This window comes from Drosophila guanche, unplaced genomic scaffold, assembly GCF_900245975.1.
Source record: "Drosophila guanche unplaced genomic scaffold, DGUA_6, whole genome shotgun sequence".
Classification (NCBI taxonomy): domain Eukaryota; kingdom Metazoa; phylum Arthropoda; class Insecta; order Diptera; family Drosophilidae; genus Drosophila; species Drosophila guanche.
In genome coordinates this window covers 1,789,881-1,814,653 of record NW_022995756.1, presented here as the reverse complement: position 1 = coordinate 1,814,653, position 24,773 = coordinate 1,789,881, and the positions used below count along the sequence as shown (strand labels likewise).

The window sequence follows — 24,773 nt, the reverse complement described above, 5'->3', positions numbered from 1 at the left end:
TGGCAGACGGCAGAGCTTAGTGTCTTAATGCCAATGCTCGCACATTTTACACAATTTCTTATACACATTTTGAAATACTTTAGCAGCTGCATGCAGTGGTACACTTTTACTTACATCTTCAAGAGGATGCGCCAAAAGGATGTGCAAAGGATGTGTATGGATGTGGGGATGTGGATTGAGCTGCTTGAACTACTTCTCGTAGTAGTTGGATTACATTCGAATACTCCTACAAGACAAGATTGAGCGGAGATGCAGAGCATTGAATGATAAAACAATATTTACAGAACCTCAGAGACTCTCATGATTCCGATTTTGTTTGATCTGCTCTCAGTGTGTGCCGGAAAAGGGTCACGTCACAGAAACCTTCTGCTGGATGGATGTGTACTTCCAATTCAATTAGCAGCATTTGATCTTTGGGGCAAACAAAGGAGTACCACTGAAATGAGGCTGCTTAGTGAACTACTTTGATCAACGACTTGGCACCGAGTTGCTAATTGATCTGATTTCCACATCAAAGATGCCTCTGCAGCCAACGAGAGCCAAAAGAAAGTGAGTTTCAGGTGTGAAACAGTCTTCTGGGTGGCTCTTCTGCCGTTCAGTTCTTAAACCGTTCTCGAAGCATTCGCAACAAATGCATCGAACACATTTAAGCATCTTTCTGGCTGCACTGTTTCTGGCCTGTGACTGTGCCGGAGTGCGAGGAAATCATCTGAAACGCTTCAGCCGATCGCTCCTGTTTCCGCCCACCAGTCCGACGCGTGTGCAGTTCATTGGCGGCATTGGCATACCCGTGGAGGGGCTCCACTTCGAGTCCGTGACCTCTGGATATGTCCTGAAGGCCGAGTATTTCCTGCCCACCAATGCCACAGAGATCACGCGGGTGTACCTCAAGCCTCAGGCCATAACGGGCAGAGAGGAGGATGAAACGAACTACGGCGCACTCTACCGCTGGATCATGTATCGCGGCATCGAGATGGTCATAGCGAACGCGGGCCTTCCGGGGCGTAACTGCCTCCTGCGCTTAATCTGCGAGCACGCAGCCCTGCCGCTGAACCACGAGAGTGGCTTACTCGGGGAAGTGCTGAACATCATCCTCACTCCTTCAAGCTCCAGGGACAAGCTGGCGGCCCACGGCTCAAACCGCGACTATCATGCATCGGAGCGTTTCGGCCGGCGAGGAGGCGACTGCGAGGCGTTATATGCGAGCAAGTGTAAAAATACACCCATGGATCTCATCAGCATGTTGCTGCAAGTCAATTAATAAATGGATATACTCACGCACGTAATTGTGTTTCACTTCAATTACAATGTTAGTGGCATAAACAAATGGAAGTCACGTCGATTCAATGTTCCCCCGCCGCTACCCGAGAACAATTACAAAGTTGATAAACATTTTACAAGCATTTTTAAACATTAGTTTTACGCATCGCAATCGCATTCGTGCGTGTCCTGCATTCGGAAGAGGTGCTGCATCAATTGTAATTAAACACACGATATATGACAGCCGACATTGCGTATGGGAGAGAGGAAAGGGAAGACAGGTCACAGGTCACACCAGGTGAATCATTGGGCACTTAATTCGCTTAAATTTAAATGGCAAGTGGATTATGTGGCGACTGACTCTCTACATGAGACTAATACAAAATGTACACTGTACTGTGCCTTCTCATTAAGCCATCCAGGACACGTATCCTTAACACTCTCCTTCATCCTCCCCCGAAATGGGCTTTGGCGCCTACAGACCCATGAAATAATTACACACATCGGATGGCAACGCGACCAGAATCAAGGATGGTGGATGTCTGGCACTTGCTTCTGGCATTTCAATGCCAGAGTGTGGAATGTGGAAATGAGTTTAATATTAATTAGCAGCCTGTCAACGCGTGTGGCAAGTGTAACAGCCGCATTCAGCAAAACGAAACGCCAATAGAGCGAATACAGAGGCACCCCAGGGGCCCCTTCTCACCCACCCATTTGGCTCGGTTCGTTCGATCATTAGTTGAATTGTGTGTATTTCTGTGTTTACTTTAAAACATTTAAGCCTCCCAGAGAGTTTGCATCTGTCCTCAGTGTTTGCCCCCCAGTCCGGGTCCGGGCCACAACAATAATAAAAATATTAAAAATAACAATATGAAAATGAAATTCTTTGGACAGCAATCGGCCTTTGCGGAAAGTTAGGGTGGGCAAGGGGTTAACAGACAGCATGTTCGGTCCATTTGCCTTCAATTTATAGCTACCCCAAGGCTGTGTATGTTTCGGTCAACATATGTGCTAAATTATTTAGCAATTGCAATGCAATTTCATGCCCGAAAGACCAACACTTTGTCTTCGCAAGGGGACTTTAGAGGAGTGGCACAAATGGATCGATTATAATTATTAAATAATATAATTAATATACATTTATATACATATACAATATGTAATATATACACATTTATACATATATAATATGTAATATATAATATAGAATAATTACAATTATTACTGTTTATTTTTGTTGCTCATACTATCTCTCTCACACACTCGGCCTCATACGTGTTAATGTAAGAATTTATGTAGATGTACATAACCCATGTAGAAAACACGTACAATTTAAAATTACAAAAAATCATAAGGTTAAATACATATTTATGTAAATATGTACATATGTAACACACTAAGGCTACCTAAATACTTATGAATGTGGGAACAAAAGTTGTGACGCGTGCAAAGCGTCTCACAAACCTCCCTACTCGTGTTCTTTAATTTACACACACTCCCTGTGCTTCTCGTTCCAATGTTGAGCGATTTACGCCTAAAGCTGACATACCAGACATTTCCTGTAGTACTCAGACACTCAGAGCCCCTCAGAGTCCTTCACTAGCTGCAATCCTTTCACACTAAACACAATTTAAATACGGGAAGTCGAAGGGAAGCCTAGTCGATGGTCTGCAAGTTTGTAGTGCCTGGATTTATGGCCAAATGTGGAGATAAACTTGCTGTCATTTATCACGAAGCGGATTGCTGGTCCTCTCTGGGCATCCAGGCAGCCAGGCATCGCCACTGCTTCGACCTTTGAAAACATTTTGACTTGAAATGATTACACCAAAAACTCAACAGATAAAACCCTGAGAACGAACCCTGGAACCCTAGAAGCGACCATAAATCAGTGAGTAAATGTAACTCCTCTTCGGACTCAGAGTCGAGGACTTCGTGGACACTTTACACAAGACGAAGACTATGATAGCAGTGATGAGCAGGGAAAGTACGAGACGGTCCTCAGTCCTTCGTTCGCTCGAGTGGCGAGTGGATGGTGACTGGTGGGCAAAGGTAGTGGTAGCAGGACCAAATTGCAGTCAGCAGTCAAGAAATGGCATGGGGTATAGATTGGCAACATTTTATGGCAAAAGTTACGTTCGCATTTATCTTTCGAGCAAGTGTCACTTGTGAGAGTTTCTTGAACCACAGCCATGACCGGGAAGCTAGCCCGGATCCCAGATGGGCGAGGCACGTCCTGCCGTCCAGCAACAGGATTCAAGCATTGTGGCTTCAGCTTTAAAACGGGTTCTGCACTGACAAATGTGATGCTGCCTTTCCTTTTGTTATTGCTGTGTATCCTCCTAATTGGCACACACAAATTAGGGAATATTTAGTTGTGTTTGGAAACATTAACTACTCGACAGGCTGTTGTCTACCTGCTCCGAATTCGAATACTTTATACCCAGCACAGCGAGCAGTTCCAAATCAAAGCTACTTACAGGAAAGACTCCTTTGCATAGCACGTTCTAGCCATCAGTTTGCATACATAACAAATGTCATTCTGATGTAATGACAACAACTGTTGCAATTCTCCAACTCTGTCTCAGCATTTGTTGTAATTTGACAAATTAGCTGCCTTTGTGGCAGTTACTACTCGAAGGGGCACGGGGAATCCTCACTTGATGTGTCTCAGGAGAAATGTGATTTATGTGGCATAAAATAATTTATATCTACGAGTAGCTGTCGGCCCTAAAGAGCGGATACTTCGTGTGACAACATGGAGACACTTGCAAATATAAAGTTATTGCCTTGCCAGAGAATGACTGAAGCTGCGCAAGTTGTAGGCCAAATATTGCAGCAGATTCGTCGCTGATTAGCATAATAAAGTGGATTCCTGTCGCCATGGATATGCACATGGATTGTGACAGTGGCAGTACCAGACACAGTCGCAAACAACACGTCGTATGCGCAATATTAATTATTCAAAGCTAGCAAAATGTGACACAGGCGTCAACAGTGCGGCAGTTGTCGCATTTTCTCAGTTCCCATTTGAGTCGACACACACACACTCGCACACACCTTTTCTCCCTTTGTCTTTTGTCCTTAAGGTGTCTGCTACTCTGAATTCAAACGCGAAACATGTCTACCCCTCGCAATAAGCGAAGCAATTTCGTCCAAATTACAAAAATGTGAGTAAACACATTTTATTTGCGCTCTTAAGTTTGTTGCCAGAGTTGGACGTTCAGCGAGTTGACAGTCGCCAGTTGCCACAGAGCCTCATATGCCTCACATAAATCGTTGAAAATTCTACTAGGCCATGCGACTTCTTTTTTTCTTTTTTCTTTTCATTTAATTTCAGTTTTTTTTCGGGCTCTCTCTTTGTGCCTCCCAATGCTGCCGCTGCTGCTGCACTGACAAGAATTTGAATAATTTGCCAAAATGTGCGAAAGTTGAAATGTTAAAATTCCGAAATGAAACGAGGCGAAGCGTCGCACAACGTCGCCAAGGAAGAAAGCTGGCAAGCGGCTGGGTACTTCCGGTTTGGCTGGAAAAACTGGAGTCACGACCCGACAAATGGTTGCCAAATGAATGGCGTGGAATGGGTCTGGGAATGGGCACGGCTCCCGCGAGAATGCCAGGCAGAACAAGTTTCTTCTTGCTTTAATAGATCATTAAATTTATAGTCCCCCCTCCACGCCGAAAATAATTTAGCTAAATTTCGCTAATGTGTCGCACCATAAAACAAATCACAAACGGCACACAAAAGTCTCCCTTGTTAAGTTCCCTGACTCATTGCTTTATTTTGCCTTTTGTTTGCTTTTGATTTTCCATTCTTTGTCCTTCAACTTTGCTGATTACTTAGACAAGTATCTTCCATTGTGATGGCATATTTTCATACCCCACCTGACTGCTGCATGACTGCTCACTGGCATGCTGCATGCTGCAGGCTATGCAATTTCTTGTTGCTGTTGCTGTTGCTGCTTTCCTGTCGTTATCGCAATTTTCCCACTTTCCCACTCGGGCAAAGATGATGGCTAAGGAATTTTTCAATAAAGGAGCTGCGTTGCTGCTGCTGCTGCTATTGAGGAGATTAATAAGCAGCTTCAAGGACCTGCCTGCATGTCTCTGGATGTTGAGGCATCTTGCGCCATGACGTGGCACACAACTGAGAATTTCACGCAACACAGAGATGATAATTAAGAAGCGAGCTATGCTCTGCCCTGAATGCCTTCAAATCATAATTATTATCCTTCTTGCGAGCGCAGAGTGACTCCACTCCGTTATCCATGCGTGAATCATTACGGATGGCTCATCCATCATTCTTTTGGCTGGGATTCCAGGGGCTTCTATCTGCGATTCATATGACACTTCCATGGCGGGAAGGAGCACCTCAGGAGAAAACGCATTAAAGCACCAGAAAAGCAATTAAAATGCTCCCATGAATGGTCGCTCATTTATAAATAGTCGTGGCATACACATGAGGGGCACATGCATATCTATGAGCACACACTCTCTAATGGGCATTGCAGGATAATAATTCCTTGACCCTGCCCGCGGCGGGCAGCCGACCGGCAGATCCTCGAGCATTAAAGTCCTGCTCATTTATCACAAATTTCTCATTTGCCTTTCCCTCGCCACTTGGCGTTGTCCGAACTTCTTGTCCGAAAATTAATATGCGAAAATAAATTATGTGGCCAAACGAGCAACGTTTAACGCAGCAGCATCAGTGGCCGCCGAAGGTTACATTTATCACATTTACATTTACATTTGTGGAAAGGAATTCCACTTTCACACGCATGCCATTTACTCCTGCATGGTGATTTTTTTGCGTTCAGTATTCGGGGGAGGCTTTTCAGCTCCATCAGTCACAAGAGCGGCAGAAGGAGAAGCAGCAGCACAAACGTCGCTTGTCGCCCAGCAAGGAGCATATCGGAGTGTAAGCAGCGCATTGTGTCCAGCTTTAAATGGCCTAAAAATAATGGACTGCGGAAGCAAAACAAATGTGAACCCAGTGCCCATGGAGTTCTGCTATCCTCCGCTCCACGCTGCTTCGTAGGGTAATTGAATTCCGGTCAAGTGTGAACGTCAGAGCCGAAAAGAAGGAAGGAGTCCGTACTTACCACACACCTACCCGTATTGGGATCAGCGCATTCGCTTGGAAAGCGATAAAATTCAAACAGAACACATACAAGTATCCATCCACCCATATATCGCTTTAAAGTAGTGCCCCAGAAGTGCTTTAACAGGCCAATGCCACTGGCACTGATGTAATCCGTGTCGGAGCAGCATACAGATACTCGTTTACTGAACAACAAGCCTAATTTGGGCTCTAATTTGGGGGCATTCAATTGGAAAATTAAAAATTAAATTGCTTGTCTCGGTGGCTCTTGCCCTCTGACATGGGAAATACTTACTTGTAGCCGTAACAATCCATCGCAATAAATCTCATTAACTTGCGCACAAAACATAAACAGCGATTCCAGCAAAAAGAGGCAGAGCAATCCCATTTTCCCCACTGGATGGGGCCTCATTTTGGGACAGAATTTCTCAGACATAAAGGATAAATGATTCAATGAGTATTCAAACACAATCACAATATTCCATTCGAATTGTAAGACAAATTCCACTTACCACATACATATGCAATTATTGTGTCTAAAAATATTCCATGTATCGAAAATAGAAGAATAGTTGCCTTTCGGCAAAGGCCTCTTTGAAAATTGTATTTTGTCGATTGCCAGATGCTCGGCAACATGTACGTCTGTGGCTACAAATTTGCATGCAAATACCCAAAGCAGAGCAGCGCACTTGGAGTCCCGAAAGCAATTGCTTCGCGCCCTTCGAGTCGCTGAAATATTAGCCTCATTTGCCAAGAACCGCCAAGAGCAGCAGCATTGGGGCACACTCACCTTGAAGTCTTGAAAGATTTCGCTCGCATGTGAGCCCCTAAGGTACCAACTATCATGGCACTGAACCTTCAAAATAAATATTTATATATGAAATGTACCTTAAAATGCAGTCAACATTGAGGGAGGCGTTTCCGTGTGTGTTCCACCGAAGGAAAATGCATCATTCGACATAAGCGCCACACTTCTAACTGCTGGCCAATAAACACAGTCTGAAAAGCATCCAAATATCGACGTTTGATCATTTAATTGCTCTGCAAACGGTTCATCAATTTAGTGAAGAGAAAACACAGCAGGAGATGAAAGAATAGAAGAGCGAGGAGTGAGGAGAGAGGAGGATGGTGGTGATGGTCGTTGGTCGTATGTTTTTGGCTTTCCTATCGGCTGAAATAGATTTTTTGCAGCATTTTCTTTTTTATGAAGGCCACCAGCCATGCGGTGCGAAAACCACCAAGGGCAGGCAGAGGGGGCGCAGAGCGAGTGGGGGGCATCCTCTGATGTCCGCCTCCAATTAGAGTCCTGCTGATTTGGCGCACTTAGCGAAAGGCATGTGTTTGTATGCCTCGTTGCCTCGTTGCCTCGGTCCACAGAGAGGAAAGGGTCCGTTCGTCTGTTGGTGAAACCCATTAAGATCATGCTCCATTAATTGAGTTCCGATGAAATCGCCTGTTCCCTCTTCCATTTGGTATGTGTTATGTGGGTGTGGGTGAATGGTACTTGTTACTCTGCAGGGGCGTAGACGTAGGCGTGGCTGATTGGGTTGCTGGTGTCAAAATTGTACATGTTCCAAATGGTTTTGGCCACCGCAGTGGCAAGCAAATGAAGTTACACTTGCCAAGCGCCAAAAGAAGAATCGAGGCCAAAGAGCTTCCTAGGCAGGAGTCGGGGTAGAGGCAGGATATTTTCTACAATTCTGGGTAACGAGCGAATTAAATATGCATGGCTATGTTTCGGATTTGGAGCCCCACCAATTGCTTTGAGCTGCCCCTCCGTTCGAAGCAAATCCGAAATCCAATGTTCCCATGGTGGGGCATGGGGCATAGACCGTAATTATAATTAGCTTCCACACAGAGAGCTCGTGGCAGTGGGAACAAAGGATCTGTGGAGCTTAGGACTGGCTGGCTGATTTTTGGAGTGTCTACATTTTTGGAGTCCTTCTAAATGGGTTACCCACTGCGGCCTTTGCGGCTGTGGCACTGAGGCAGATAAAAGGCATGCATAATCGGGCATATAGCTCCTCCTGATTGCTGATTGGTTATTCCGTGTGTGGAAAGCACATTTCCCCATTTATGTCTGTAATTGTTAATAAATAAGTAATACTAAAATCCATCCTCCATTGTTGCATTGTCCGTTTGGCTGTAAGCTGCTCCGTAATGAAGTTGTTCCTGCAGTTCACCAAACCGCAATAAATCATGGTCGTAGCACCTGACGGCGGGTTACTTAAGACCCGTACTTACTTCCAAGCCCACAAAACTCCCACATTCCACAATCTGCAGGCACACAATGGTTCCAGCCAAAAATGATATCAACGAAAAGCATAGCAAAAGTGGGGAAAACTTTTGTGGCTCGGGAAAACAAACGAAAAGAAAAGACAAAGGAGGCGGTAAGGAGGCCAGTGTGCAACAACAACGACAACAACAGTAGAAACAACAGGTGTTTTATGGGGGAAGCGGAAATATAAATATAAATCGGAAGTGTTTGGTTTGGCCGCTGCCTATGGTCCATGCGTTCGCTTTATTCGGCGGAGTGCGGGACATGGCAGGTGCTTGTGTGTGGACTCTGCAGGCCTCTCTTTCTCTCTGTTTGCTGCATATGTTTGCTGCTTTTAAACAGAAAGAAACAAACACACATAAGCTCATGAACACACACACATGAAATGAAAAGTGAAAAACTTTCAAGCTACAAAGTTTGTGGCACAACTTGTGCTTTTTTTTCTCACCTTATGCGGTTGAGAGGGACGCCCGAGCGTCTCCAAGGGGGGATCTGCGAGAGCAAAATGCAGTTAAAAAACTTGCAACAGCCGCAATTCAATTAAAACTTCAATGTAATACCAGGATGCACCCACGCACACACGCACAGCACGGCAATTCAAAAATATGTATGTAGCCCTGAGACGACATGCCCTCCAACCCACCTCGAGCCAAGTGGCAAGTGGCATGTGCCTTGGTTGGCTTCAAACTTTGTGTTGTCCCCACACAACCTCTGCCAGCTGTCCCCATGTAAACAAACTCCCTTGAATGGGGAAGCAGGGAAGGGACCCGCTAAATGAGCAGCGGCTATAGCCAGCCGGCTTTCCTCTCATCTCTATTGGCAGCGAAAGTCAGAGCCGCAAACGAGAGATTATCCGCGCAGGCGCCTGGCTGGCATCGGATCGCTTGCGGATGGTATAAAAGACTCTGTTTGTGGACATTGCCACGCAGTTGGTTAGCGGCGCTCTATCCGTATAGTCCTCAAATCAGGATCTAAAAGTACATCAGCCACAAAGTCGCTTCGTTGCTTCGAACTCTGAACTCTGTTGCGTGGCATGCCACATGCCACATGCTGCTGTGTCGTTGAAGCAATAAAAGCTGTAATTACTGTTCGCTTGTGGATTTTCGAAATTAAATTAGGAAGCAAAATGGCGAGAGAAGTGGAAAAGTGCAAAATGTGAGAAATAAATAAAGAGTTGCAACAAATTACAATACGCACACAGACACAACCAACCCTCAAAAACTTCATGGAATTACAATTTTCAAATCAAATTAATGTTTTTAAAACCGCAGACACTAATCAGATTGTGCTGGCAATTGAATTCAAATATCAATGGCATTCATATCAAATTAAACTCAAAACTGGTGTGCTTTCATGGTCGATTGCATTGGCGTTTGTGGGAAATATTGCCCTAACTCAAACTGTGAACCGTGAACTCCGGAGCAACACTTAACGAGTGAAGTTCTGTGGCAAAGATTGCAGCATCCTATCCTGCTGATTACTATGGATTCCGAGTGAACAGAGACATCGTAAAATCCTGCCAACTTTGGTAAGCATACCCACCAACACCACGAGTATCTGCAGCATTTGTTGTAGAGACCACAGGGAAACCTCAAGTCCAAATGATAAGCATATTGTTGTTGTCTGTAAAGTGGTTTTCTTTGCGGATTGATTTATGTGCTCTGCACTTTTGTGGTGTGTATGTGGTGTGCATCCTTCTACTGAAACTATGCTTTGAGGAATTTTACGATTCCGAATACGGCAGCATTTTGCACAATTTCATATTGTTACAAAATTGCATTGTTAATGTCCGTTGGCAACCCTCTCGACAGTCGACTGGCAACTGACAGTCGCTGGCTCTGCTGCTTCTGCTTCTGCTTCTGCCGATTCTATCTGTGTGTTCCCTTTGCCAAATGGCCAAATGGGTTAATGTGGGTCTCCCAGACAGCGGCAGGAAGTGGGTCTGGGGTGTGAGGTCTGGGGTCTGCAGGCACCATTTACATACCCATTGGTTAATGTGCCGTTGTCCTTTTATAATGGGGCAACTTTTTTGTTGCTGCCTCAGCGGAAAATATCTGCGGCCGTGTTTCTATACCAGCGAAATGCTTTCCAGCATGTAATAAAAATAATCCCAGCGTATAGATAATGGATAATGGGGCAATGGCAATGGCAACCCACCTATCTGTACGTGTGTACATGTTTGTGTGTTTGTGTGCCCGCATTTGCTTAATATATGCTAATTTTCCAGTTAAGTGTGCTTTGCATAATGAACAAACGATGGCCCATTGGCAATTGTGGGAGGAATTTGTTGGTGCAGAGACCTCCAATCGCTGACCGAATGATTTTTGCCTTCCAATGCATTTTGATCTCTTGTTGGCCAAACCCTTCATTAGCAACGTATTTTATTTCGCAACCAAATCGCCTAATCGACGGAATGTAAAAGTTGATTGGCTGTTCATCCAGTTTCCCCGCGCCTGGAACCAACAAAAACAATTACAAAATCCAACAGCAAACAGGAAACAGGAACAACAGATACACTCTTATGACATTAAGTGGCATTATAATTACAATTTGCTCAAAGGAGCACCGACCCCCGCACCCTTAACCCGATCCCGACTATAAAATTCGCTGTTGAACGGCTCATTAAGCTGGAAGAACGAGCGAAGGGCAAAGAGGTGCCACTTAAGTCAGGGCCAGGGCTTAGCTGAATTTAACGTTAGACTCCTGTCAGGCCAGAAGCTTGGTTGCCATAAGCATTGTGAGAGGAGCAGCGCAGAGGGGACTGAGCCATTGCAGAGCCAATTAGCAAATACTCCGCTTGGCAAATAATCCACTCAGATTTTAATTAATTGCCTGAACAGTCCGAACCAAATCCTGGTTCCTTATGCTGATAATCGACTGCTGCAGCAGGTATACCCAATGTATATCTTGTTTTTATGCGATGATATTTACTGAGATTCGGATTTTAGAATTAATTGTGCACATAAATTTCCCAGAGAGCAGGAGCTGGAGCACCGGAGCAGAACCACATCCCATCGTAACAGTGTTGGAGCAACCTTTTGGCTTTTGTTTTTATTAACGCCGCCCAATAAATTCACTTTTGTATTAAATGAGTTTGCATTATTTAAATAAAACAAATTGAAATATGTCTTCCGTTTCTTAAGCCCACTGCAAAGTGTTTGTTTGGCCATAAACTAGAATTACTTCAATTTGTTATGATTTAAGCATTTGATTCGGCCTGGACATATACATACTGCTGATTGTTGCAGTAATGTTAGACAACATCGATGGGCCCCTCTATCATCCACCTAAGCTTAGCCACCACAATTCGGACTTCGGATATCATTCAGCAGCCATTTAGCAGGAGTGGGGACAGACACATCGAGTGAGAACATTGCAAAGATGTAAATCAATAAAATAGGAATTTAATAAAGACAAAGCGCGTGACTGAAAAGAAAAGGCGCCAGAAGCCCTGCTCCTGCTGCTGCTGCTGCTGCTGCTGCTGCTGCTGAGGGCAGAAGTTGAAATTGTTATGCAAGAATTTCGTTTTCATTGACAAACTTTCAGCCAGCAAAGAGAGCAAGGAACGTTTTCCCTTAAATTGTCCTCTTGGCCAAATGATTTACATGTCGGGATGTCTGTCTGTCGGCTGCTGGTGTGGCATTCGTGCAAGTGTCTTTCAGATACTCGTAGCTCGTTGCACACTTTGGATAAGAGCCGCACAATAATAAAACTCCATTCCCTGGCGTTCAAGTGTGAGGCAGATAAAACTATTTAAGCCACAATACGAATACAATCTGCGTGATCCATCTAATGGTTGCCAGGATTCAGCATACGCAGCAATCCTGGGCGGTTCTGCCTTCGCTATTAAATTAATTTTGAGACACTTTGGGCTTAATCATTCGCACAGATAAGAGGCGACAGTTGTCCCTGAGGATAATTGCGTATGCTTGTGGAACGAACGAACGGAAGGACTCCACTCTGTGGGCTTGATTCTTTTGGGATCCAAAAGGCCTGGACCAGAGTCCCTCTGCCTGGAATTTTAGGCAAAATTTGGGCACCAAATATTTTTGCTGCTTTGTGCAGAATGTTTGGCCCCATCCCTCCTTTGCGTTAAGCCAATCTGAGACCCAAATATAAAGAGCACCCGCCACTTGTGGAAGTTCGGATGGCAAACGTGCTGGAGCTTTAAAACTTCGACAGGAGCCAGGAGTAGGGGACTCATGATTGCTGTAGCTATCAGTTTTACGAGTCCGGTCAGGGCCTGACTTTGGGGTGGAATTGGGGAGGGGAGGTGGGACCAGCATTGGACAACTTAAAACATGTCAGAGATTTGCGTTCGCCAACCGCCTTTTGATATTCAATCACCTCTAGAATCGCACCCTGGAATGGTATCCATCCCTCAGAGAACACAACACCCACATGTGCTAACGATGACATTCAACTGGCCTTCACCTTTTAATAAGGTATTTTGAAGTATACCGAATGATGTAGGCGGAAACATGTTTGTTCATGTCCACCAAAAGGTGTTGGGTAAAGAGAAGCAGTAATCAACGAGTGGATTCCACTTATTTTTCGTTGTTTCGTTTTCAATTTCAAAATGAACTCAGTCGATAGGGAGAACAATGCTAATATTTGTCTGGTGTTTTGCGATTTTTTGATACTTATTCCCCGGAGGTCAGCTACGGCCAGAGAGGAGCGTCTGTACTTACGTAAGTTCCTCTGGCAGGTGCATAAAATATACATTTAGCTTATCAGTAGGAATTTCTCTGTCTGATTTACGACGCCCCTCGACTCGTTCATGGAGTACTTACCTTTAACGTACTTTCGAGATTGCATGCCAACCGAAGTTTATTTGGAATTCAAAAGCTTTTAACAGATTGTCGCAAGAAGTAACTTTGCCAATTTGCACAAGTTCAACGGAACAACAGCAACAAACAACAAAACAAATGGATTAAAGGCAATAGACACGAAGAAAAACAAGTGAGAAAACTATAATAAATCGACTACAATATACCTATTACTCGACAATTATTGAAAAGGAGCACATAAGAGAAGAAACCTCAGACACTTAATGACTTTTTTGTGGTAATTTCCATTTAATTTCAACTTTGATGTTCTTGGTCCACGAGAATAATAAACACTCTGTGCTCCGCGATTATAGGGTAGCATTACAATAACAATTACACTGATTGCCGCCCCCGGAGAATATGTTGAGTGTGGGTGAGTGGACAAATGGAAACGAACAGAACAGAATACTCATAATGGAGCATAACGGATCGGACAGAGCACAGGTTCCGCAATGAGTCGCGTCATGGCCGACTTGGCCAGTTTTTCTGGGACAGGTCCCGCCCATAAAACAATTGAGAACTCAATTTTGCGCGCCCGGCCGCATTTGCATTCAGTTTCACATTTGTTGTTCATTTTTGTTCATCCCCGGCCCTCAGTGTATCCAAAGGATGCGCCTAAAGCCCCAACCGGGAATTTGAACAGTCGGAACGGTTTGGGCTGCAGTCGCAAATTTGTTAGGGTTCCGCTGAAAGTTGCAAACTGAAAAGGGAAGCCCACATGTATCTGGCAGAATGTTTTGTCTTTATATTTTAGTGGCAACTGGGGCAACTGCTGCAACGGAACCTTGGGAAGTCACTACACAGTGCTTAAGCGATTTACGTATGCATGTGTGTGCTTCATGTAAATATTTTTTGAAAACAGAATTATGGACTTTTACAGCAGCTTTCAAGAGCCCTTATTTAGCTATTGCATACGTTTGTATGTGCTTACCAGTATTGGCTTTATTTCAATTCATGTCGCTTCATGCATTTCATTATCACTCACATCACCCGTTGGTTTTGCCTCTTCTGCTACACTTTCTGTTCTTTTCACACACGTATGTGGGTCCAGTGGGTCTTCTTATCTCCCTCTTTGACTGCAGTGAGAGTGCCCATTTACTGTTTGAGAGACTTTTTATACTCGGTACTCACAGAGTAAATATGGTATGGGGTATAAATAAATAGAAGGAAACGTTTCCGACCCCATAAAAAATATATATTCTTGATCAGCATCAATATCCGAGTCGATAGAGCCATGTCTGTCTGTCCGTCAGTCCGTCTGTCCGTCTTGTTTGTCGGCTAGTTCTCAGAGACTATGAGAGCTATAGCCACCAAATTTTGGCTCCAGGCTGCTGTATGCTCTCACTGTTACAAGTGTATTTCAAAAATGAGCCACGCCACCTTCCACCTCTGCAAAAGGGCGAAAACCTCCCAAACCTACAATTTTGAAGATAAAAGAAAACCAAATTTCACCTGAATAAGAGTTATATTTTCTATCTCTTCAGCCCCACAATGAATGTCGGCGCGATTTAAGTGTCGTCACTATACTAAAGGGGAAGGCCCTAAAGAAACCGAAGCCGGAACGTGACTTTTGCCAAAAGCAAATTGAGCCACCGGCCACCGCAGCGATAAAAGGTGCCATGCCAACCTTCGAATTTCGCTAGGATTCGCGCAGTCAAAGAGATAAAGAATCTGTATATGCGCTACGTGCTGCCCATGGCACCCACTCTGGGTGCATCAGCAAAAGCCACAGCGACAGCCTCAGCGATGAACAGGGATGACAGTGGGCGACATCTTTTGCAGTCGCACGACCGGATTCTGGTCCTGGTTCTGCTCCTGCAGCTACTGGCGATTGGTGCCACTGCAGCACCAGCACCAGCACCAGCAGCGGATCCCCAGCGTTGTGCACACAAGGGCATAGTGGAGCTGATTCGCACGAGTCCTGTGATTGTAAAGGCCCTGGCAGCCCGTGTCTTCACCGATGAGGATCTTGACGATGGGCAGGGGGACACTGCGACTAAGCTGTCCTCCGGTATTTTAATAACCTTAACCCCCGAAACGATATACAAAGGAGCGTCTTTGCTGAAAATGGCCAATGGCGCCAGCGGCGGAGAGGCCGCACTGTCGCTTCGGGCTTCGGGAGGAGGGATGTCCAGCAGCGGCGGCCATCCCAGTGGGGGAAGTGCCAATGGATCCGGTAGCGGAAGCGCTTGGAGTGGCACTGAGTCAGTGTTTCAGTACGAGGGGTAGGTACAGGACACTGCTTTATGGTGATAAACCCCATGCAGAATGTTAATTCTTCTCCTCTTTACTTCATCCCACAGCCAGCTGAATGCAACAATCCAGCCGCTGCGCTGCTTCGATGCTATTATGCTCAAAATGCTGCCAACGGAATTAATTGCCTTTGGCAAATTGTTGCCTGCCACAGCAGCAGCCACCAACTCTGGCCGACAGTTGCTACGACCGCCTGCCGCAGGGGCCACTGATGTTCTGCACATCAGCATCAACGGGTTGCATCGCTGGACACCGCAGTTCGAGAATCATATCTGGAAGCATTTGGGTAAGCTTTAACATCCTGTGTCCACTTACTGTACCCTCTCGTCCCCACCCCACTCCTCTCCAAAGTCTCTGGCTTTCGTTGCTTCCATTGCTTCCGTTAGTTAATCGCATTTTGCTTGTTAGTTGCATTGTTGAACAAATCGCTCGGCTCGAATGTTTGCCATGGAACCCATACGGACCATACGGATAGGGCACGTATAGGAATAGAGTTTCCAAACTTTTCGTAGAGTGTAGCAAGTGGTCGGGCAATCAGTATTAATTGGCACATGAGGGTTTTGGGACAGCAGAGCTATGCTGCTGTTTGCCAATGAATTGCTTCGTCTTGAAAGCCGAGTCCTTAAAGCGGGAGCGGAACTATGCAATTTTCCCATTTCACGTTTCCATCAAACCCGCTGGGCATATCCTGAGAGAGGAAGAACTTAAAATTATACTAGTCACTCGGTTTATTCGCCAGTTTAGTATGACGCCGTGTTTTTCCCTCCTCAGAGATGAACTTTTATAAAGATTGATAACCATGCGACCGGCAACTAGTCAGGCAGTCAGCCTTTGACGGTGCCAGAGGTGACGCTTCTGCATGAAAAGAAAATAAAATAAAATAAAGTAAAATAGAACGAGAAGGGACGTGTGAGACGCTTCTTACGCATCACAACTTTTATACCCGGCACTCAGTACTACATCTGTACCTTAGCGGTGTTTTGTCAAATTTTAAATATTTTCTTCATCTGTCATCTACATACATCTACAACACTTCTCACACCAACATGCTCCTTTAGCTCGCCCCCCTTCCCAAGACCCACACACTGCAGACTCGGGGCAGAGGAAGAGGCATCGCCCGCACACAAAAAAAAAACGAGAAGGGACGTGTGAGACGCTTCTTAAGCGTCACAACTTTTATACCCGGCACTCAGGACTACATCTAGATGTAGAAGACATCGCCAACCACAACCATCGTTCACATTACAGAACACGTAGTAAAAAGCCTACTAAATAAAACGCATCAAAAATAATGGATCAGTTAATCGTATTTTCCAATTTATGAGATATTTAAAACAGCAATAAAATTGGTACATTCTGTGAAACCGCTTCTGTGACCGCTAGGTTTCACAGCAGATTTTTCTAAAGTAGCGCCATCTATGAAAATTTCTTAGACGCAACTTTGATGGTCACTCTTTTTCTAATACAGAGCGTTAAAACCCGAGTCTTGGTTTTAACATTTAAAAATTAGCTTTTGGCCACTGTTTAAACACCTCCTCGCAACCAGTTCGGAATCAAAATCTCGAAATAAAAAGCCAAGTGCTGCTGGTTCGACCGAGTCGGAATTCAAATCAATTTAATCTCTTCTTCTTCTTCTCAATTTCGATAATTTCACCTATTAAATGCATGTTCTCCCTCTTTCTCTATCGTATTCACATATCACATGTATGTTCTATAGCAACAAGCTTCTGTCAGTATGTCGTAAATGCAACAATTCAATAGCTTAATGCTACAAATTCATTTTACTTATTAATTGGCTAATTGGCGTAAACAGCCACCAAAACTGGTCATTGGGACAATAGTGCATCTGCACCTCAGCGGTGTTTTTTCAAATTTTAAATAGGCAGGGGCCGAGTGAAGCAGAATCAGAGTGTGAATGAGAGAATGTGAAAGGAACAACAAAAGCTGCTGGACAGGATGGGTTTGGCCACAGCAAATTAATTTCTTTATTCTGGCTATAATAATGAACCGATCGGATCCCAATTTGTTGATCTGACAGATATGGCCATTCCCTACGGAATGGCGTTTTTAGTTTTCTTTTATCTTCAAAATTGTAGATTTTGTAGGTTTTCGTCCTTTTGCGGGGGCGGAAGGGGGCGTGGCTCATTTTTGAAATACACTGGTTTCAGTGTGAGCATATAGCAGTCTGGATGCAAAATTTGGTGGCTCTAGCTCTTATGGTCTCTGAGAACTAGCCGACAAACAAGACGGACAGACGGACAGACGGACAGACAGACATGGCTCTATCGACTCGGCTATTGATGCTGATCAAGAATATATATACTTTATGGGGTCGAAAACGCTTCCTTCTGTGCGTTACATACAACCGTTATTCGCACAAATACAATATACCCTATTTACTCTTCGAGTACCGGGTATAAAAAGGATTTTTCGATGACGAAGCAGATGTCGCCTGGCTCTGCCTCTGCGTCTCTGCCGTATCGCACAGTCAGGACAGGACTAGAGATGCTTTCAACTGGCTGCAGCACTCGAGGGAAGAAACACTTGACTTTTGTGTCAAGCGGCGTGGCGCCCACTGCGGGAACCCACACCCCCCCCCCCCCCCCCCCCCCCCCCCCCCCAAACCGCCGCACCCCCAGAAACACCCTCTCTTAAAAAAAAAAATAACAAAACCCAACACAATATTTTATTTTTTTAACAAAAAAAAAAAANATACTTTTTAGACACGAAAAGAGTAACACTTTAACACGCTGAAAATTACAGGCTGGGATGATTGGAGCGACTTTACCCTGTGCAGCGTCACCTGCGGCAAGGGGGTTCAGCAGCGATTCCGCCGATGCCTGCTGGACAATCCGCTGGTGGACATGAATATGAATATGAACATGAACCTGGTAAACCAGGAGCAGGAGGAGGAGGAGGAGGAGGAAGACGATGATGTGGACATGAAAATGGAAGGTCAGATGGACGATATCGCAAGTGAGATTGCCAGTTCTAAGGAGGCGAATGACGATGACACTCTGGACAATCTGGCAGCAGACACGGACACATTCAACGATGGTGATAATAATGAAGTACTGGCCGATGACGAGGATTTGCTCCTCCAACGAGCGAGCAGCGCTGAGCCGCTGCATAAATTCATAGAGATGGCAGAAGCTCAGCCCCAGGCACCTGCCTCCATCATGGGAACAAACAGCAGTAATGAGGCAGCGGGAGGCAAAAGTGTCCGATATGTGCAACGGGATGATGGTAGGGGAGCCAGTGCCCGTGTCCATGCCCCATCCTATGCCCGAGCTCGAGCTCCAGCTGGTCGCAGGAAGACACGTGCCAGCAATCAGCACAAGAAGCACAAGCCGGCGAAGAGTGTGGCTCTGTCCACACTCCTCTGCGAGGGCTACAACATTGAGCAGCGCAACTGCAACAGTTTCGAATGCAGTGGTAAGTAGAGAGACACCCCCTAAAGCCCTTAGACTTAGATACAACCCCTGCTCACAATCGACACTCACAATCGACACACAGATGACATTAGCGATCTGCTCAAGTTCTATAAGAAGTTGCCACTCATGGAGGAGCTGCCCACGCAAGCCTCAGAGTCCGCAGCAGCCATGGCCTCGGCGTTTCCGGAAATGCAGATGCAGGATCTGACTACCGCTGTCATGGCAGTTACCCCATCGTCGCCCACCCCCTCTACGCCCTACAACATGGGCTACATTCGAAGCTGGCGGAACATACTTAACTTTACGCTGATGATCACGCTGAGGGCAAAGGTGAATACGAATACACTACAGGCGGATAGGACCTCCTATCCTAATTGGTATCTATCCGTTCGTCTCTGTCTCTTGCAGAACGACACCAAAAGTACGGCGACCATCTTCTCCATACGCAATGACACGCATAATCTGTATCTGGAGGCGTGCAAGGACGGACTTCGCCTGTATCTGGAACGCGACAACACAACGGAAATGTTGCCGGTGAAATTCAATTTATATGATTATCGGTGGCATCAAGTGGCCATCAGGTGAGTGTGACGGGGACTGGAATGAGTGCAATGGATGCTTGCTGTACGCTTCTCAATAGTCGTTCTTATTGTTGATTGCCAATCACTGTGTCTGTGTTCGACATGGTTTATGTGTGTGTGCGCTGTATGGCACTTACTTCCAACTCTCCAACTGATGGCCATCGTCGTTCACACTTTCCTTTTTATTTGCATTTTCAATTTATTAGCATAAATGTTTGTGCCATGAAACGCACACACATACACACAGCCCAACACTTGACACACATGCAAATAAGAGTACACCCGCACGCACACAACCACACACACACACATTTTGCACATGAATATCAAACGCCTTTTTCTATTTCTTTTTTTTTTTTGTTGGATTTTGGTTTTGGTTTTGCGACGACACACGGCCAAATTGACACTTGGTTCAAGTGTGCGCCATTTGTCATCGGCCGTCGGCACATTTCGCACACTCACACTGTGCATACACACGCCTACAGTACACTCCACATACTGACAGTATTCACATATTGTATGGACACAAACATACATTATATGTGTGTATGCATTCATTGAATATTTTAATTATTTTCTCCTGGTCTCATGTTACTATTGTTATTGTTTTTCTCTTACTCTCTTAATGCAGCATCCAAAATGGCGACTTTATATCGATCTACGTTGACTGCGCGTGGACAAATAGTTTTGTTGTCTCGAAACGACTGTACACACTGCCGATAGACGCGGACGTGGAGATTGGACGCGGCTTTAATGTGAGTATAATCGGTGATCGTGACACTGTGCGTTGCTTCTTAAGAGCACAGCTGCATTCACGGGGCATCCACCACAAATGGTGGAAGCCATTTCATCCGATAACCATAAATACAGCGTTGACTGTTCGGTCTGTGGCGTGTGTTCTCTGATAGCGCATACGCATTAAATAATAATTCGCTGATAATGGATATTGTTTGCTGACAACTATATGGACATTGCTTTCGCTTTTCCTTCCGCAGGGAGAGCTGCAGCAGCTTCTGGTCATGCCCGAGCACCAGGAGAGGCTTCAATGCAGCAACAAGCGCACGTCCATCAACGAGGTGAAGCGCTACATCATCGACACATTCATCGAGGACTACGGCGGCAATTGAAGCGTGTAAATATCCAGTGCCGCCGAATGCAGAACAATAATAAAAACAAGAACTCAAATTGGAATTACATATGCATTTCATATATGCAATATACACACACCTATGCATACTTATACATACATGTGTAGTATACAGAATATATGGGCGGGAAATGGGAAATCCAAACCGAATCTCGATTACAATTGTGGGCTAAGCTAATCAAAACTGCATAGATTTATGACCTAGCATTTCATTTAAATATTTATGTATTTATATGTATGTGCAACCACAAAGGTATCCATAAATATGCATATGTGTGTGGATCACACAAAATGTGATTTATGCCTGCTAGCAGGGCATGGCGCATTCCCATCTAGCAGTCGCCGTGGCCCCCAAAAGACACACAGACCGGACAAGTACATATACTGAACACTGGCATTACCACTCGAAACACTACAACCACGCAGCGGTGTTGTACCAATTAAGTTAATTTGACGGAATACAATAAAAGTAATCGCTGAAAGTGTCCAACTCACAGAGTGCATTGGGAGAAGGATCAACATACATACGAAAGGGTCAAATGTAAAACCGAGAAAGATCAAATATAACGTAAATACATACACACATACATACATATATGTGTATGGAATAGTAAAAAGTAATTTTGCCGTGTTTTCTCTTTGTTTAAGTAGAGATTCAAGGGATTTGAAGTCTGAAAATCAATCCAGATTCGAGAAGAATAAAACTTAAACAGACAGCTGCTGTTGCTGAGCTGCTGCAATGGTCAAGCTGGACAAAAAGAAACGAAGCAACCACACCTAAATTCATAATTTCCTTTTGGCTGCAGACATGTAGAAAGGACATGTGGCTCGCTTTCTGCTTTTCGTCCGTAAATATCCTCCTAGAATACCACCACACTGCCTTAACCACCATTAGCAATCAAATTCCGGCCCCCAGCGCACCTTCTTTCTATGCCCCTGTGTCTTCTGTTTTCTGTTTCTCAGCATCCTCGTCCTCTTTTTTACCATCATCGGGCAATGCATTTCAAGCTTAGGCTAAACATGTTGACGCCACGCTGGTGAAGTTGAGTGCATGCGACAGACGTTGGAGACATTAATGAATTTCCTGCCGCATCCTTGGCACCCCCTTCCGGCTGGTAGGTCTGGGCTATGGTGGATGTGGCAAGTGAATCTACTGCTCGTACACCGCTTGGAAACGTCAAGTAACCTGGCAAGTGTCCACCCTTCCCGCCTCTGCCTACGAGTATTGTGACTTAATAACTTCTAATCACGTCTTCGCGGTGCATTGAACTGCAATGCCGACCCACCATTACCCAGTGGTGGGTAATGGACGAAAAGCAAACGGCTTTAAAATACGTTTTGAATGAAGTACTTCATACTCCTTGATCCCATTTGCTAATGTGTGTCTGCGTGTGACACACATATCCGATCAGCGTGCGCAGACAGGAAACATACAAATATGTACATGAGTACATTGCAATTAGTTTTGGAATTGGTGTGCACTATAGTTAATATCTTGCAGTCCGGACAGAGTGTACGTATGTGGGTAAGTATTGCCTTCATAAATAAATTGCGTGAAACCTTGGGAGCGCCCGGTGGAATGTCAAACCCGCCATAGAGCCAACAGGCGACTCATGTAATTTATTTCAAAGTTGTATAAATGGCGAACAAATATGCCAAGCACATGTGCGTACCCCAATGTTCACGCGGAAACACTCGGGTATTTGTAAAAGTGGAATTTTATAGATGTATTTATGACTGCGTTGCTCCCAACGATATTCACACGACTTCAACTACTTGTGCGAATTTCTTTCGAGCTTCTCCGATTTCATGCTCCCTGCATCTCAACAAATTACCTTCAAAATGAAGGATTGTGAATTTAAATCTGAATCATTTTCGTGTGCATATGCAGCCAGCACAAGTCCACATCAATGGACGGTCGTTGAATAGCAATCACAGCCCATTCTGACCAAAAGCTGAGTTCGGATGGCGCAATGGATGGGGGTATAAGCCCATTGCTGATGGCTACTGTATAACTGCCGTACTTGTATAGAGCAAGCAAAATGAACTGCAACAATATTGATACAGCTGACATCGAAGGTTCAACAAGAAGAAAAGTATTGCAGCCCCGCGCCCCATTTTGTCTGGTTTCCAGACGACTGTCCTGTTCCCCTCATTCATTAAAAGCGGAAGGCGCATGGCTCCCGTCCTGCAGTACCTTTTTGCAACAAAAGTTGTACGACAGATTAGTTGGAAAGTAGACATGAAGTAGCTATTAAATGTATGAGTATGTGTACTCTGAAAGAGTATCTATCACCTAAAGCATAGTACTCTGACTGATTATGCTAAATTCAAACTTACCACCACATCGAAAAGACTTCGTCCATCCCTAGGAAGAATCGAATTCCTAAAGCCTATCGACCTGAAATAAAAAATGGTTTCAAAACAGAAAACAGCATGTTAAAGGGCGGCCGAGCATATTTTTTCAGTTTTATTGTATTTTTGTATTTATTTATATATTACGACGCTGTCGTAATATGGCAGCAGCATGAAAAACCGCCATACAGTTTTAAACATGATACGCAGCGCTGCCCAGCGAATGGCGATAACGGATGGCGATAGGCGCAGTACAGTTTTAAATTTGATGTGCAGCGCTGCCCAGCGAATTGCGATAGCGGATGGCGATAGTCGAATCTTCTGCACCAAAACAACCATTGGATTTCGACAACAAATGGACCACACAGTGCCCCCCAAAGAGTTCAAATGGACGCCTGGCAATATGATCAACGAAAACTTCAAGCTGGGCGACAACGGGCACGTATGTGTTGTGCTCAATCGACAGATTCAGATTCCGGCTCATGTGGTGAAATCGTTATGGACGAATGGTAAGTAACTAAAGAAGTCTACCCTGCGAGCATACAAGCAAGCCCCTAGATGATAATTGTTAATTAACCAAAACTATTTGTGCAGCGGCTGTGCGTTGCGCCGTTGATGGAGGCTCTAATCACTGGCGTGAGTTCTTGCTAGGTCAAGCAGTAGCCAAAAGGCCCAAGGGTGCGCCGGCAACAGCTCCGCTCGAACCACTCGATGTGATAACAGGCGACTTTGATTCAATAACGGAGGAAACAGTCGATTTCTTTAAAACAACACCTAAAATACACACTCCCGATCAAGACGCAACGGATTTCACCAAGGCCATATCAGTGCTTCAACCAGTAATGGCACAGCGCAAAATCCATGATGTTGTCGTATTCCACGACACCTCCGGGCGCCTCGATCAGGTTATGGCCAATCTGAACACCTTGTATAAAACTCAAAAGGACAATTGCAATGTGTTTCTGTTGAGCGGTGACTCCATCACGTGGCTTCTGCGACCTGGCAAGCACACAATACAGGTTCCTCTAGATCTGGTGAAAACTCAGCGATGGTGTTCTCTCATGCCCGTTGGATCAATGGCGCACAATGTTACGACGACGGGTCTGAAGTGGAATCTATGTTTGTACACAAATTCCTTAGATCCGTAAAGTTATGTTTAATGCGATTCTTTTATCTTGAAGATCACACACAGATGGAATTTGGCGGCATGGTCAGTACATCGAACACCTACTCCACAGAGTTTGTTCAAGTGGAAACGGACGCCAACTTAATATGGTCCATGGGGGCATACGATTTTGAAGACAAATTACGTCAAGCCGCCAAGTAAGGGATCGGTGATCGGTGCTATTGTTTGAGTACTTAATTAAGTGAAATTCACCGACGTTATACAATTGGAAATGCGAGTTTCTTTTTATGCTGTTTCAGCCAAAGATGCAAGCGGCTCCAGCGCCTACTTATCTAAGTCTTACTCTCTAGGGCAATGTGTTACTGTTGAACATGAAAGTTTAAATGAGACAAATGAATGTTGATCTTCATCG

General features: G+C 44.9%; 3 protein-coding genes across 3 annotated transcripts; all 3 read left to right on the top strand.

The window, feature by feature from the left end:
• The first annotated feature begins 620 nt into the window (after positions 1-620).
• On the top strand, positions 621-1,286 carry LOC117590117. Its single transcript, XM_034282467.1, has one exon. It carries the CDS (start codon positions 632-634, stop codon positions 1,259-1,261), a length of 630 nt encoding a protein of 209 aa, XP_034138358.1. The 5' UTR covers positions 621-631; the 3' UTR covers positions 1,262-1,286.
• Positions 1,287-9,594: 8,308 nt separating this feature from the next.
• On the top strand, positions 9,595-21,440 carry LOC117590133. Its single transcript, XM_034282505.1, has 8 exons — positions 9,595-10,164; positions 14,950-15,690; positions 15,769-16,004; positions 18,482-19,153; positions 19,235-19,482; positions 19,561-19,733; positions 20,365-20,488; positions 20,729-21,440. Exons 2-8 carry the CDS (start codon positions 15,143-15,145, stop codon positions 20,858-20,860), a joined length of 2,133 nt encoding a protein of 710 aa, XP_034138396.1. The 5' UTR covers positions 9,595-10,164; positions 14,950-15,142; the 3' UTR covers positions 20,861-21,440.
• Positions 21,441-23,507: 2,067 nt separating this feature from the next.
• LOC117590186 (thiamin pyrophosphokinase 1) lies at positions 23,508-24,750 on the top strand. Its single transcript, XM_034282595.1, has 3 exons — positions 23,508-23,744; positions 23,830-24,354; positions 24,417-24,750. Exons 1-3 carry the CDS (start codon positions 23,591-23,593, stop codon positions 24,560-24,562), a joined length of 825 nt encoding a protein of 274 aa, XP_034138486.1. The 5' UTR covers positions 23,508-23,590; the 3' UTR covers positions 24,563-24,750.
• Positions 24,751-24,773: the final 23 nt, after the last annotated feature.

Excerpts from the sequence above, each read along its gene's own strand:
- LOC117590117 (XM_034282467.1), top strand. The coding sequence starts at position 632 with ATGCATCGAACACATTTAAGCATCTTTCTGGCTGCACTGTTTCTGGCC.
- LOC117590133 (XM_034282505.1), top strand. The coding sequence starts at position 15,143 with ATGCGCTACGTGCTGCCCATGGCACCCACTCTGGGTGCATCAGCAAAA. Across the intron at positions 15,691-15,768 it reads TCAGTGTTTCAGTACGAGGG|CCAGCTGAATGCAACAATCC; the intron begins GTAGGTACAGGA and ends TTCATCCCACAG. Across the intron at positions 16,005-18,481 it reads TCATATCTGGAAGCATTTGG|GCTGGGATGATTGGAGCGAC; the intron begins GTAAGCTTTAAC and ends TGAAAATTACAG.
- LOC117590186 (XM_034282595.1), top strand. The coding sequence starts at position 23,591 with ATGGACCACACAGTGCCCCCCAAAGAGTTCAAATGGACGCCTGGCAAT. Across the intron at positions 23,745-23,829 it reads GAAATCGTTATGGACGAATG|CGGCTGTGCGTTGCGCCGTT; the intron begins GTAAGTAACTAA and ends CTATTTGTGCAG. Across the intron at positions 24,355-24,416 it reads GGGTCTGAAGTGGAATCTAT|ATCACACACAGATGGAATTT; the intron begins GTTTGTACACAA and ends TTTATCTTGAAG.